This window comes from Streptopelia decaocto (assembly GCF_964273445.1).
Source record: "Streptopelia decaocto genome assembly, chromosome: 14".
Lineage (NCBI taxonomy): Eukaryota > Metazoa > Chordata > Aves > Columbiformes > Columbidae > Streptopelia > Streptopelia decaocto.
Genome location: NC_138669.1, coordinates 5,028,118 through 5,041,624, shown reverse-complemented (window position 1 = coordinate 5,041,624; position 13,507 = coordinate 5,028,118). Strand labels below are relative to the sequence as shown.

General features: G+C 45.4%; 1 protein-coding gene across 1 annotated transcript; it reads right to left on the bottom strand.

Moving 5' to 3' along the window:
* Nucleotides 1–8,917: 8,917 nt before the first annotated feature.
* Nucleotides 8,918–12,688, bottom strand: FITM2 (fat storage inducing transmembrane protein 2). The gene is made up of 2 exons (XM_082065542.1): nt 12,487–12,688; nt 8,918–11,036 (listed from the first exon to the last, which is right to left on the bottom strand). Exons 1-2 carry the CDS (start codon nt 12,657–12,659, stop codon nt 10,394–10,396), a joined length of 816 nt encoding a protein of 271 aa, XP_081921668.1. The 5' UTR covers nt 12,660–12,688; the 3' UTR covers nt 8,918–10,393.
* Between the last annotated feature and the right edge of the window lie 819 nt (nt 12,689–13,507).

Below are 13,507 nucleotides of genomic sequence, written 5' to 3'. Positions count from 1 at the left end.
TTGGTGTTTAGTTTGGTGTCTCTGTGCTGTGTGAAATTATGATGAAGCCTCAGTAACTGTAATGAAATTTGAAGCAAGGTAATGAATAATTATATTGTTTAATGTAACATTCCATAGTCTAGAAGTAGAAATGTATTCTGCAAGGAAATAAGACAACAACAACAACAACAAAAAGCGTCAAATTGTAAACGCCTTTTTTAGGTTTCAGTATTTGACTCCAGCTCAGGGGTTCACGGGCTCAGCTGTGCCCACTGGGAAGCGACGCCGCCTCTGGCTCCCATGGGGGAGACGGGAACCCCGGGAAGTTTCCCAAAGTCTGAGTTAACTAACGGGACTTGGATATTCAGTCCTGTATGTTTGTGTTTCCAAATTGTTCACCGGCCACATTTCACACATGCGGGTAGCGGGGACTTTCTTCTCCTAGAAGGTGTCGTGTTGTCGTGCTCGGAGGCTTTCCTGGGAGCAGGGTGCAGTAGCTGGTCACAGTCAAGGTGGATTTGCGTTCTTCAAGTATCCATTTTTTAAATTATTTTCATTACAAGGAATATTTTTTATTGAGCTGCTCTTAGAATGTATCCACTTTCTACGTCTGGTTTTGGTGGGCTTTTTTTTAAAGAATGTCCGTCTTTAACTGCTGCACTTTTTTCCTGAGATAAATCATTTTGACTTCCGTCCTGAATTTTGGCACATGAAGGAGATTATTGTTTCAAGCCTTTTGGCTCTGTCTCTTGAGTTTTCTGTCATGGATTTGCAAAGCACCTTTCACAGACGGAGCATATCTGGACTCTGAAAAAGTACAACCATTTTCAGAACTGTTCAGCACCTTCCTGAAGCCACTTTGGCTTCTTCCATCGGGGGCATTTTTCTTGTCATTTCCTCGCTGTGTGTTTTCTTAGAGACACTTTGCACAGAATCACATTGATGACTTTCTTGTGCCTTTTGCATGTTGGAAAGAATAACGGGCCTCACTGCTACTCATGCTTTGAAAACTGAGATCCTCAATAAACCATATGGGAGGAGTAATGGCTTCACATTTCTAAATGTGTCCAACATCCTTCTAGTCTTATCCCAAAGCACGTCCGTGGGCAGAGGGGTGTGCAGGTGCTTTGAGCTTTTTCTCATGTGCTGCATCAGTATAAAGCTTGCATGGAAACACTATGTATTCCTCTTCCAAGGCACTCAGTTCTGTAAGGCTCAGCCTGCTAGGATCTCCTCTGACTGGTTTTCCAAGTGCTACGGTGATCCCCAGCGAGTAATTCTGCATTTCTAGGCTCAGGAATGTATGCCAAGCATGGCTGAAGCAATACAAATTGCATACGCCTCCGACTCAGAAATTAGCTTGGTGTATTTGAAACAGCAGGATTGCCCAGGAGCCTTGGTTCTTGATACAACCTGGCAGCCACGGAATCGTGAATATTTAGCAGGAATTACAAGGTGTGAGCACATAGCGATTACATAATGCAAAATGCACAAATTCACGGGCTTGTCACAATCGTGTAGGCTGGTCCGAGATACTTCTGGAATACAATGACCCGTGTAGCTGCAAAGGTGCCATGTTATCCGTGTTACCCCCCAGTGATTAGGGCCACACTTCAAATTGGTGTGTGAGAACTCAAATCCACCACCTGGCCATACAGACCAGGCACCTGCACCTGAAGCTGCTGAGTGAAGTGTCACAGACACACTCCCCCTAATGCGGTTACACATCTGCTGCACAGCGTTCAGTGACTTCGGAAGAAATAGATATTTTGCTTCTTTTTTAATAAGGAGGCAAGAGTGTCCCCTGAGGTGATTCCTTTTGCTGAATCTGAAAGGTGTCAGAACAATTATATGATGGCTCGTGGTTCATCTGGCCCATTAGCTGATGCCAAAAGAATTTATAAAGATACACTGACATGAAACCCTTACCAGGATTTCATCCTTTTACCTTTGTTGTTCTACACACACATTCCCTGGTGATCTCCAAAAGCTGATGATTCCTTTCTTTTCTGTAGAAAGGAATATTAATGGGGGTACAAGGCCAGGAAACCCAGAGAGAACAAGAGCAAATACCCTCAGTTCCCAGGGCTTCAGCCTGAGAATGAGGCAGAAGGCGTTAGAGCTGCTTAGCCAGGCTGCCGCTTGTTTCTTTGCTCCTCAGTTTGGTTTTGGTTTTTGTTTTTTAAACAAAATAATAAGCTTAAAACCATGGAGCGAATCAGAACTCAAAGCACTGTAGACAATAGACCTTTGTTTTGTTTTGTTAAAATGCAGCTGTGATAAGGGAGCCAGATGGAGGCAGCAGCTGGGAGAAGGTGCGGGTCAGTTTGGACCAAGACATGACAGCTGTCAGTCATGTCGCTTCCTGGGCTGCTGGAGGCTACAGATGCTATAGTGATGAGTTTAGTGCAGGTTCTCAGCCAGGACTATTCACTTACAAGCCTTTGTTTTGGACTAAATTTTTAAAAAAGCAAAAATCAGAGAACAGAGCGCCATTCCCTGTCGCGGAGCCCTGTTTGTCTGCGTGGTAATGAAAAAACACCAGGACTTTGCTCCGAGGAAAAGCAATCTGCGAGAGCAATAACAGGCAATTGCTGTGACAGGCAGAGGCTCGATTGATGTTCGAGACCGTGTGGAAACGAAGCGGGAGCTGAATGTCACCACCGCGACCGATCCCGATCAGCCCTGCAGTGATTACTGGCTGTCATTAGTTGCTTTCACTCTCACTGATTGGAGCCTAATGAGACTTTTTCTGCTCTAGTTCCATCTAAAAGGGGAGACCAAGGTGCTGCGTTGCCATAAACCAGGCACTGGCCTGATGTTCGCTGCCCAAGGCACTTTCCATACTTAGAAATAGGAAAATAAGAGCAAAACTCTGTTTTCTCACTGCAGGACTTCAGGCTCTGCTCTCAGCAGGTGTGGGGTAACACAAGCACCCAGGGGACAAGGCTAGAAGGTGAGCCACCTCAGAGATACTATGGGGAGTAAATGTCTGCTCTGGGACACCTTGTAATTTACTCCTGAGCAGCTCTGTAGCAAAGTGCTATCGCTGATGCACGGGCTCGGCTGCACTGGACAACAGAGTGAATGGCTTGTGTTGTATCTTGCACCAAATACTTCTGTGTACATGATACAACCCCAGTCAGCATCCTTCTTGGGCTTTGCCCTGTACCTGCATATTTAGCCAAGCAAATTTTTAGCCTTCAAAACATCTGGGGTTTAGAGACAAATGTGTCTTTAGGCACCTCAGGCCTGAAAATCTGTATCTTGCGCTTAAAAGCTGAGCTCGTAATTATCAAAGGTGTCCTAGTTTCAGCTGGGCTAAGGTCAATTTTCTTCCTGGTAGCTGGTATAGGGCTGTGTTTTGGATTTAGGGTGAGAAGGATGTCAATAACACAGCGCTGGTTTGGTTGTTGCCAAGCCGTGTTTGCACCAAGCCAAGGGCTTTTCAGCCAGAAGGCTGGAGATGCACAAGAAGCCGGGAGGGGGCACAGACAGCATCGCTGACCCAAACTGGCCAAGGGGATATTCCACACCATATGACGTCATGCTTGGTGTATATTTTTGGGGAAGAAGAATGAAGGGGGACATTCAGAGTGACAGCGTTTGTCTCCCCGAGTCACCGTCACATGTTGTGAACAGGGACAGATTTCATATCCCTACAGGATTTCCCAGAGCACAATCTCAGTGATAAATCAGAGAGGTTTCAGACCAAGCTGCTTCTAATACTGAATCTAAGGTTTTAAGCAATAGTGAAAAACCAATAGAACATGTATTCTCAGGTAAAACGCATCCATGACAAACAAATTTCCTATTTTTCCCCTCAGGCCGATTTCCAAATGTCATATTTACTATCATTGTCTTTTACTCTCCATTTTACAAGCTCTGAAGGATTAAACAGAGAGAAAACAGTCTGCTTTAAATGCGTCACAGTGACAGAAAGAATACCACGCATGCCATAAATAATTCAGGTGAGCAATTGCTTTGTCAGAGCACAGATGCCGATGGCTGCGGCGAGGGAGAGCAGAGGCTGGGACTGCGGCCCTACCTGCCCGCAGCAGTTGCTGTTGCTAAAGCAGATCATTTCTATTATTTCTCTTTCCGTGGGACTTTGATGCTGAAGAGCTTCCATGAGCAAAGTCTCGACCTCCTTGGGAGCTCACAGGAGGATTTTTCCTTTGTCTCCTCTGTGCGATGATCTACTTTCAGCTCCTTTTTTGCTTTACCCCTCTCTACCATCCGACCCCTTTCCTCTCTCCTGGACTCCCCCGATTTCAATCTCGACCATTTTCAGAGACATTTCTGTGGCCAGGAGCCCACAGGTTGAGAATCTCTGCATCAGTGGACACAGCACCTCCCATTCCCACCTTCTGAGAAACAACCGCTAAGAAATGAAGGAGATATAGTCTTGCTAAAAAGCTCTTCACACCACAGATTAATGATAACTTAGAAAGTATTTCCTTAAAAACAACATCCATCCCCCTACTTTCATTGCCTCCTGTCTTAGCCCTTTCCTGCCAGCATCTCATCTCTCCTGCGACCTAAATCCTTTTTAGCTCCGGGAGAGTTATCCAAATAAAGCTACTTTGCAATCAGAACAGAGCGTAACCAGGTTTGCGGGTGCTGTATAATGCCGCGGGCACTTCTTGCGACAGAACCAAGCATTCCGCTGGTTAAGTGCTGTTTCGCACACGCTCTCTACATCACAAGGCCATGCCACTCCACTGCAGCCTCCTCGAACGCTCTTCTATTTTTACTTACCACAACTAATTTCTTTCCATTCCATGCCCTTGGAGCCAATCGCTACAGAACAGCAACAGGGAGGATTCTTGGCCACAAGCAAAAAAAATAACCCCAAACCAAAACCAACCAAACAAACAATCCCGACAACGACCAACAAACCCACAGAAGAAAAAAACCCAACAAACCCTCAATGAAACAAACACAAACCCAAACAAAATCCCTAGAAAACAAAATAAAACAAAAGATCGCCCAGGCACAATTTTTTCTCGTCCAAATCAAGACAATAAACAAAATAAAAAAATATTCTTAAAAACCTCAAACCTCTATCACTCCCGTTCTTCCAAAAACCAAGCCAGGCAGGGCAGGCGATGGCAAAGCTGGTGCGCAGTGCCCAGTGCTGGGCAGAGCTGTGATCTAGAGCAACAACACCAAGCACACATTAAATCTGTGTCGCTTCCATCACCTGCGAACCACACAGGGCAGATCCCGGGTGCCATTCCCCATCAGTTGCACCACCCCGATGGGTTTGGCTGCAACAATTCACACATTTGAATAAAGCTAACAGGCTTTGTGGGCTTAGCATCATCTTTATTTTCCATTATTTTGCCCATCTTTCTGCACCAGAGTCAACTATTTTGAGCCACAACCTATTTAAGCTGAATTTTTGCCAGCACTGAGTCACAATCTGTTAAGGCCGTGGCTGGCGCAGTCACATCGCGCGTAACCTCCCGCACCGCTCTGCTCAGGGAAAGCTCCGCGGAACGGCAGAGGATTCAGGAAGAGATTTCAGCAGAGAGCTGACATTTACATTGAGGATATGCCTATTTATTGCTCTGACATCAACCGTGCTTCACACAGATTAAATGCATTGAATTGCGTAACTGAGGGAATACATGACCCAAAGCTGCAAAACGAGCCGAGACTGGATACGGAAAAAAGGCTTCAGAGAGAAGAGATGAAAAATAACTATCCGAATTTACTTTGTTCCACACTTTTTTTTTCTTTGGCCTTACAGTACAGCTGCGCATCTACCACTGGATACATGGTCAGGAAAAGCACGACTGAGAAAGGGTATTTTTCTGAGTATTTCTTTCCCTTGATATGCAACTCTCCTCCAACACCGGTAAAGCCCTTCAGCTACTTATTTTCTGTGCCATATTACAGTTCCAAAGCTTTACAGAGAAGTTGTTCAGCTTGCTACAAGGCTTATTCCACTGCTTGTGTTTTGTGATGGACAGAGGGTAGTTAAAAAACAAAATAAATATTACTAAATGTTACTACATAACTGCCTGAAATTTCAGGGATTGCACTCAGTTCCAATAGTCATTTCCACTTTTGCTGTCCCAGCTTGTAGACTCTACGTTCTCACTATGTATTTTGTTTAAGCACTAAGGTACCCTTCCCACATTCTAATTAATTAATAATTTCCCCCGAAGTACCTGGGCGAAACTACTTTTTAAATAAAATGAAGTGCTTGCTCCCCAGAAAAGGACAAAGCAAACTCTACTAGACCAAGTGTCACCGTCACATCACCTGCTCCTTCCTTCCATGACTTCAAACACGCTGGGTGTAGTTCTGCTTCGATAAATTAAGGATATGCTTTTTTCCAGGTAAACACGATTACAGTGACAGAACAACTCCTTTTAACAACAGTTAATTATGAGTTCAGAGTCACAACAGCCTTTTTTTTGCTAGTAATAACTCCTTTCATCTTAAGCTTTGGCAAAATACTTAAAAGAGGGGAAGACAGAATAAAGAGAAAGCGAGCATCTAGCAAAGGGAAAGAGTATTTATTACTAATCTGCGCTCCAGGACGTCAGATGAAGCTTGGAAAAGAAATAATCCCAGGGAACAGGTTTCTGAGTGTAGAGAGATAAACACAAGCTGATCAAAGGGAAAGAGCTGGAAAAGGCTGATTGCAGAGGAGCTGCAGGGACCTGCTTTAAGCTGTGGTGGTAAAAACAGGTATTACTTCACTACAAAATGCGACCATAGACTTGTGTTCACAAAGAAAGCCTGATTTTCCAAAACATTTATATATCACAGCAGGCCCTATAGTTTTTCCATTAAAGTGTGACATAGGGCACAACTGGGTGTTTCTCACTTTGTCATAAAAGCAGGTTTTTTTTTTACAGCTGCTCCACAACCTAAGTTTTAGTACACACAAATAAATTGGCAAACCCAGAATAACATCGAGCACCAGTGAAGCATTCACTGAATTGTTGGTTTGAACAAAGACTCTGAGGAAGAATCAAACCCCAGTGGCAGATGTTTAGTCTGAACTGTTCAAATAGTTCTTACGAAAGACCTAAACTTTCCTGTTTGCCTGATCTTGCCTCCAGTGATGCCAAGACGGGCAGGTAAGTGAAGAGTGAAATGAATCCTTACCCAGTTTATCTTCCCACCATGTTCTAGCCGAGACTCCCTTCTTGCTGGCCGCAGCAGAGTAAAACGTTTAAGGCACCAAGAACAACCTCAGCCGCACCAGTGAGGCCAAACGCTGCTCCTGTGAAAACCCCGTGATCCAGAGCCCACAAAATAGGCTGAACTTAAACACAGGCATTGAAAAATTAGCATATGAATGCTGAAACATGTAATATGCCAGTAAGATGTTGGAGATAAAAGTTCTCCAAGTAATTCTACAGACACAGAACAACAGTTTTGCAGGAATAAGAGGAATACTGCACTGAATTAACTTTAATGTAGGAGAAGAAAGGAAAAAGATCAAGTGTTTCTTGTGATTACAGTTGCTGTCTTTTGGAATCTACTACAAAATGTGAACATTTATCATTTAACATATTATACTTGAACAAAAACAAAATCAAAACTTAAAACAAATTAACAATACCTGTTGACAGCTGAAGGAAAGGATTTGTGCCTGAGCAGAGGACATCAAATTCAGCTACGCTCAGCACTGTGTCTCTTTGGCTGCAAATCTGTTGCAGAGAGGCTCTATTTTTATTCTAACGATAAGTGTTTTTATGGGAGAGAAGTCAGATAAAGGCGATGGCAAATACACAAACGGAAAATTTGCAACCTTTGATTTCCAGTTAAGGTACAAGAAAGCAAAGACTGACTCTGAAATGGGAGTCAAAAAGTGCAAAGAAAAGGTCTGGAGCACAAGGGAACCTCCTAAGCCAAGAGCTGGCACACGGTCTGTGGGCAAAGAGAACGACACCCACGCCAAGATTGCCCAACTCCCAACCGGGATTGCAGCCCACGAGAACTTTTCCACTTATTGCAAGGGACTAAGCTTTCACTTGGCTACAATGAGCATCTGCCCATGTCTGTGTAATCAGCTGCCCAGTGGAACAGGCACACATTCGGAAACTTGCTTTTGTTTGCTTTGATTTGTTTCGTTTCTTTTTATACCCTGTACTTCTGACAATCTGTGCTATATTAACCCATTCAAATACTGCAGAACTACCAGGGTCAGTGGGATCACGCAGCTCAGTAGTCACAAAACCACCACGAGGCTGGATAATTTCAGGAAATGAAGAGCAGCAGCAGCATCTTTATGGACATCAGAAAGAGATTCTCAAAGACACAAACACTGAGAAAGTTTTCAAGTGTTTTTCTTTCATTGTTTAAATAAAAGTTTTCAGAATAACCATATCCCACATTATTCCCATAATAAAATAAAATTATGACAATGGTTAGACGTGGACAGAAATACCCATATAGTGATTGCACAAAACATTTCTGAAACGGAAAATAATTTCAGCAAGTCAGTTGGTTTAAATAAATGGCATCTCCTGTTGCAAGGCCTTGTCTATACAGCAAAGTTACATAAAGACAACCTAAAATAGAAACTTATCTCTAATGAAATTAATCAGAAAACCTTCTGGGTATATAATCCTTTTTCATGGTGAATGTGGCTTGCGGTCTAGCTTAACTGTATTGGGACCAGGCTCACATTACATCAAAAGAACATCTGCAAATTAATTTGCATTGTTTAAACAAATTTAGTTAAACCCAATATGAGTTAATCAGTGCAAATTTCCCAAAGAATCAGCTTAAAAGGCAATTTGATGCAAAAACAACAGGAGGAGCTTGACAGGAAACACACAACCTCCTGAAGCAGCTTCCTTCTGCGAGGTGATTTGTACTTTCTAAGGATGCACAACTCCCACTTGCCACTGAATTTAGTGGAAATCCCAGCAAATCCAGCTTTCCTAGAGACAGACCACAAGTATGGGATTAACGGTGCTGGATTTATTGCAAACGCTACCGCTCTCTTGTTGGGAGAGAGCTGTTGAGACAACAAAAAGAAAGGTGCCAAGATCAGACTACAACACATCATATCCTGTATTCGGCTAAATATTCACCTTGCAAACGCTACAGACAGGTCCCGTTCACTTGCAGATCAGCAGACGGCACCCGCAGCCTCACCCATGGACCGTCCTGACTGTCCTGCTCACCACTACAACTGCCAAACAGATTCTGTGCAACTGCGACATGGATAAGCCTTTATGAAATAATAAAAAGCTTTTCAAGATAAAAAACTATGCTAAATGTTTGATTGATATGATGAGTAAACCCATCCCACTTCATACATTCATTATACAATAGTAGTGTTTTATTCAGTAGTGGGTTTTCAGCCACATCAAAAGTGGCCACAGCTTCATGTGCAATTAAAACCAAGTAGTTTATTGATACTGCTGATAAACAAGAATAAATATTGCTTCAAGCGCATGGCTTGGCAGCTCTTATGATAAATAATGTGTTTCACTCATTACCAAGCAGGCTATTTGGGGAAATAGCAGGTTTAGGTAACTTGTTCATGACACCAACATTTCATTGTTCATCTAGGAGGAACACACCACATAGTACTCGTTGTTGCAAAGTGTGCAACTCATAAGATTTAAAAAAAAAATAAACCCCCAATTCTCATATTAGACTTCTTAGCAAAATTGGAAGGGTGTTTTTTTTTGTGTCAGGAATAAAATGGCAAAATATTATTACAGATACTTCACCTAAGGAGAAAGTTAAGGCTTGTTTTCCAAGAGTTTCCTTTTCAAAGGCAGGCATGAATTTAAAGTCATGGTCTGCTTAAGACATCACATCTCAAATTTCCCTCTTTGTTGCAGAAGGTGCAAACAGCTAGGAAGCATCTGTGGCAAGCTAGTGTATTTAACACTTGATAACGTGATGTTCTAGTTTCACAACAGAGCTATATACTGCTTTAATAAGTACTGATACTTTTGCCACACTTAGCATCGCTGTCATTGCAGCTTTTGCGTAAGGCAACACACATGGGAATATTTAAAAAAAAATAAGTATGAGATTTGGATCACCCATGATATTCTAACATAAATAAAGAAAGAGGGAGAATTAATTTGGGATCAATTAAGCTCTTAAAGAGCAAAGGCCTCTGTCAGCCTTGGACCCGCCTCCTTCATTTATTAGTAAGAGAAACAGACCCAAATTCAGATTTCTCTGCTGGGAATGCCAGTCAGCAGCTCCTGAACAAGAGCAGACCTCTTCCAATACCTTTTATTTCTTTTTTCTCCTGAGGAAGAAGCTCGTTACCACCTGCCAGCCCTCAGCTAGTGCAGATTTGGTTTCCTTCAGCCCATCACCTTGCTCCTTACAGTGGAAATACTGTAACCATTCCTACATTCAACTACTCCAGTACTGAAAGCAAAGTCCAAAAATTTTAAAACTTATTTTATCTGCTATAACTGTACTTCTTTGAACTCAAAGGTATACTTGGAAGAGGCAGTCCAGGAGAAAAGGGTTTCAAGTACCAACATCTGTATGTCCCATACCAAGCTGACAGACCTATCAGCACACCGAGAATCTTTTGACTGAAGTCATGGAAATACAGGGCAGTGCAGAGAAACATGAACACCCAGATCATGGTGAGAAAACACAAGGATACAAACAGAACGTTGATCACAACACGCAGCTTGGAGTTCTGGTCTATGGACAAGCCTTCCAGCACAGCCACTTCCTCCATGATCATCAGAGCACAGTATGAGAGCAGAAAACAATGCCCTGAGATATCAAAACCATTCCAGATCCCGTTGTCCTGGTGGCACTCCTGCTTGGTGGCATACAGCCGGCGGGGCTCGCGGAGCTCACCCGACGTAGAGCACACGCCGGTGAGATTCTCGATGTAGATGAAGAGGCCGGTGCAGACGTACCAGATGGCAGTGCCCACCAGCAGCGCGCTCAGACGCCGCAGCACCATCAGAACGCTCTTTGTGGGGCCGTAGAGGAACTTGCTCCCGGCAAACTGGTAGGTGGTGACTGCGATGAAGGGCAGCAGAAGCCAGAACGTCCATGCCCAAGCCAGCTTGACAAAATATCTGCCAGAGGAAAGCCAAAAGAGAAATATGCGCATGTGAGACTTCACAGCAGCTGAGGTGAGTGGTGGTGCTAGAAAAGTAGGTTTTCAAGGTCAGTGTTTAGAGCTAAGTCAGACACTTGCGCCCTCCCCTCAAAGCAAAGCAGAGCTAAAACCTTAAACCACTGCCCTCTACTTCTCTCAGGCTCAACACATGAATACTCCCTCAACCAGCTACTTCACCAGTTTCCCAGGCAGCGTTCCCTCGGACCTAGAGCCCTTGTTCAGACTGGCAGTTCAGCTTTGCAATCGCTTTTACCCTACAAACCCGCTCAACTCTGCCCTACTCAGAATGCAGCTGCAAATAATGTATTTTTAGCTTGCCAGCCTGACAACAGTAACCCATCCTCTGACACTCCTCCTCCATCTCAATTATCTTTGCTTCACAACCTCACACTCTTAATACTGAATAAGGCAGCCAGGAGAAGGGCTGACTCTTTTTCTTAATCAGCCTTTCCTCCGCTATCACCTTATAAAATAAATGAAAAAACACAATGTGTTTGTTTCTTTGCTGTCCCTCCAGTCGCAGAGAGCCTTCCTTGGGCATACACAAATCCTTGCCCAGGATTTTGAGGAGTACCTCCTTTGCTCTTAGTTTTACAGAAGTCGCATCTGTGTGGCAACTACAGTTGCCATCATGGAATAGGAATTGTAAATAAAATCCTCATTTTATTGAGACAGTTAAAAGCAAAAAAGGCGGTGAGTATCATTGCTGCCAGCAAACCCACAAGCAAGCAACCTGTGGGGAAAAAAATTGCTTCAGGAACTGCCAGTACAGATAACCTTCCTCGATTTAAACAGGGGAAATTGAACCGTAGTATGTTTTCACTGCAAGGTCCATTTCACTAAGTGTTCCTACCAACCCTTTGCAATCGCACTAAAAGCGGCTCATCTCCCACATGTCAACAAATGACAAATTCGAATCAATAAAGTAAAAATTTCCCCAAGTATCACAGGAAACCAGCAATTATAGCTTTACTTTCTGACCCATAGCAGGGGAAGCACGGGCCCAGCTCATCGCCATCCTCACGCCCTTCAAAACGTTCAAACGCATTTGTCAAGAGTGACTAAACCAGCTAAATCATTGCCAAAGTACGGGGAAAGGATGGCGGGGACTCTGCTTTTGCAAGAGACTCTAAAAGACTGATTTCCTTCAGCCTGCTGTCAGAACAGCTCGGCACCTCGCAGTTTGCTCAAACCTGCGGAATTACCTGGGAGCTGAAAAAGAAAAAAACTGTTATTTTTTTTTTTTTCCCCTTTTCCAGTAAAGACTGAGCAAGAAGCTCCTCTTGTTCTGAAATTTCACAGTCGTGTGGACTCTACCGGACCAGGAAAGCGAACAGCCCCCCCGCCAGCCCCGGTCACCCCCCGCCCAGCCCTCCGCCCGGCCCGCCGCCCCCGTCTCTCCTCACACGTTGAGCGGGTTGCGCTTGTTCTGCATGGGCGTCTCGGGCACCAGGTCGCCATCCTTGAGGGCGGACCCGAGGAGCACGATGGCGAACAGCAGCCAGGGCAGGCGCCGGCGCACCCGCCCGTCGGCCAGCCCGGCCCGCAGCCCGCGGCCGCAGCGCTCCAGCCGCTCCATCGCCGCCGCCGCTGCCGCCTCCTCCTCCCGCCGCCGCCGCCCCGCCCGCTCGGCCGCCGTACTGCGTCACGCGCCCGCCCCGCCCGCTGCCGCCGCCGCCGCGCTCGGGCGCCCCCTGGTGGCGCCCGCCAGGCTGGGACGCGGTGGGGAGGGAGGGGGGTGTGCGCATGCGTGCTGCGGGAGGGAGGGCGCCCCCTGCAGGGTCCGGTGCGGGTCTGCTGGGTGAGCGGTTCCGTGCCGGTGTGGGATCCGTACGGGATCCATAGGGGATCCGCACGGGACTCATACACGAGCCACAGGGGACGCACACGGGATCCGCATGAGACCCATACGCGATCCATAGGGCACCCGCACGGGACCCATACACACTCCATAGGGGACGCACATGTGATCCGTACAGGATCCACATAGATTCCATACATGATCCATACGGGATCTGTGTGTCCTGCACCAGGCGACCCCCCGCTGTCTGTCAGGAACCACACGTGTGCTCAGGAGCTCCCAGTTCACACTCTCCCCTGACAACACGAAAACACAGAATGTGTTTTACACCCATCAGCAGGTGGGTGGTTCCTTCCAGAGCAGCAAAGAGATGCACCAAGGGGCTCATGGCCTATAGTATCCATACCATAGAGGCACAGAATCATAGAATTGTTTAGGTTGGAGAAGACCTTTAAGATCATCAAGTCCAAGCATTAACCCAACACTGCCAAATCCACCTCTAACCCATGTCCCTGAGAACCTCATCTCCGTGTCTGTTCCACCCCTCCAGGGCTGGTGACTCCAGCCCTGCCCTGGGCAGCCTGTTCCAATGCCCCACAGCCCTCTCCAGGAATCAAGTTTTTCCC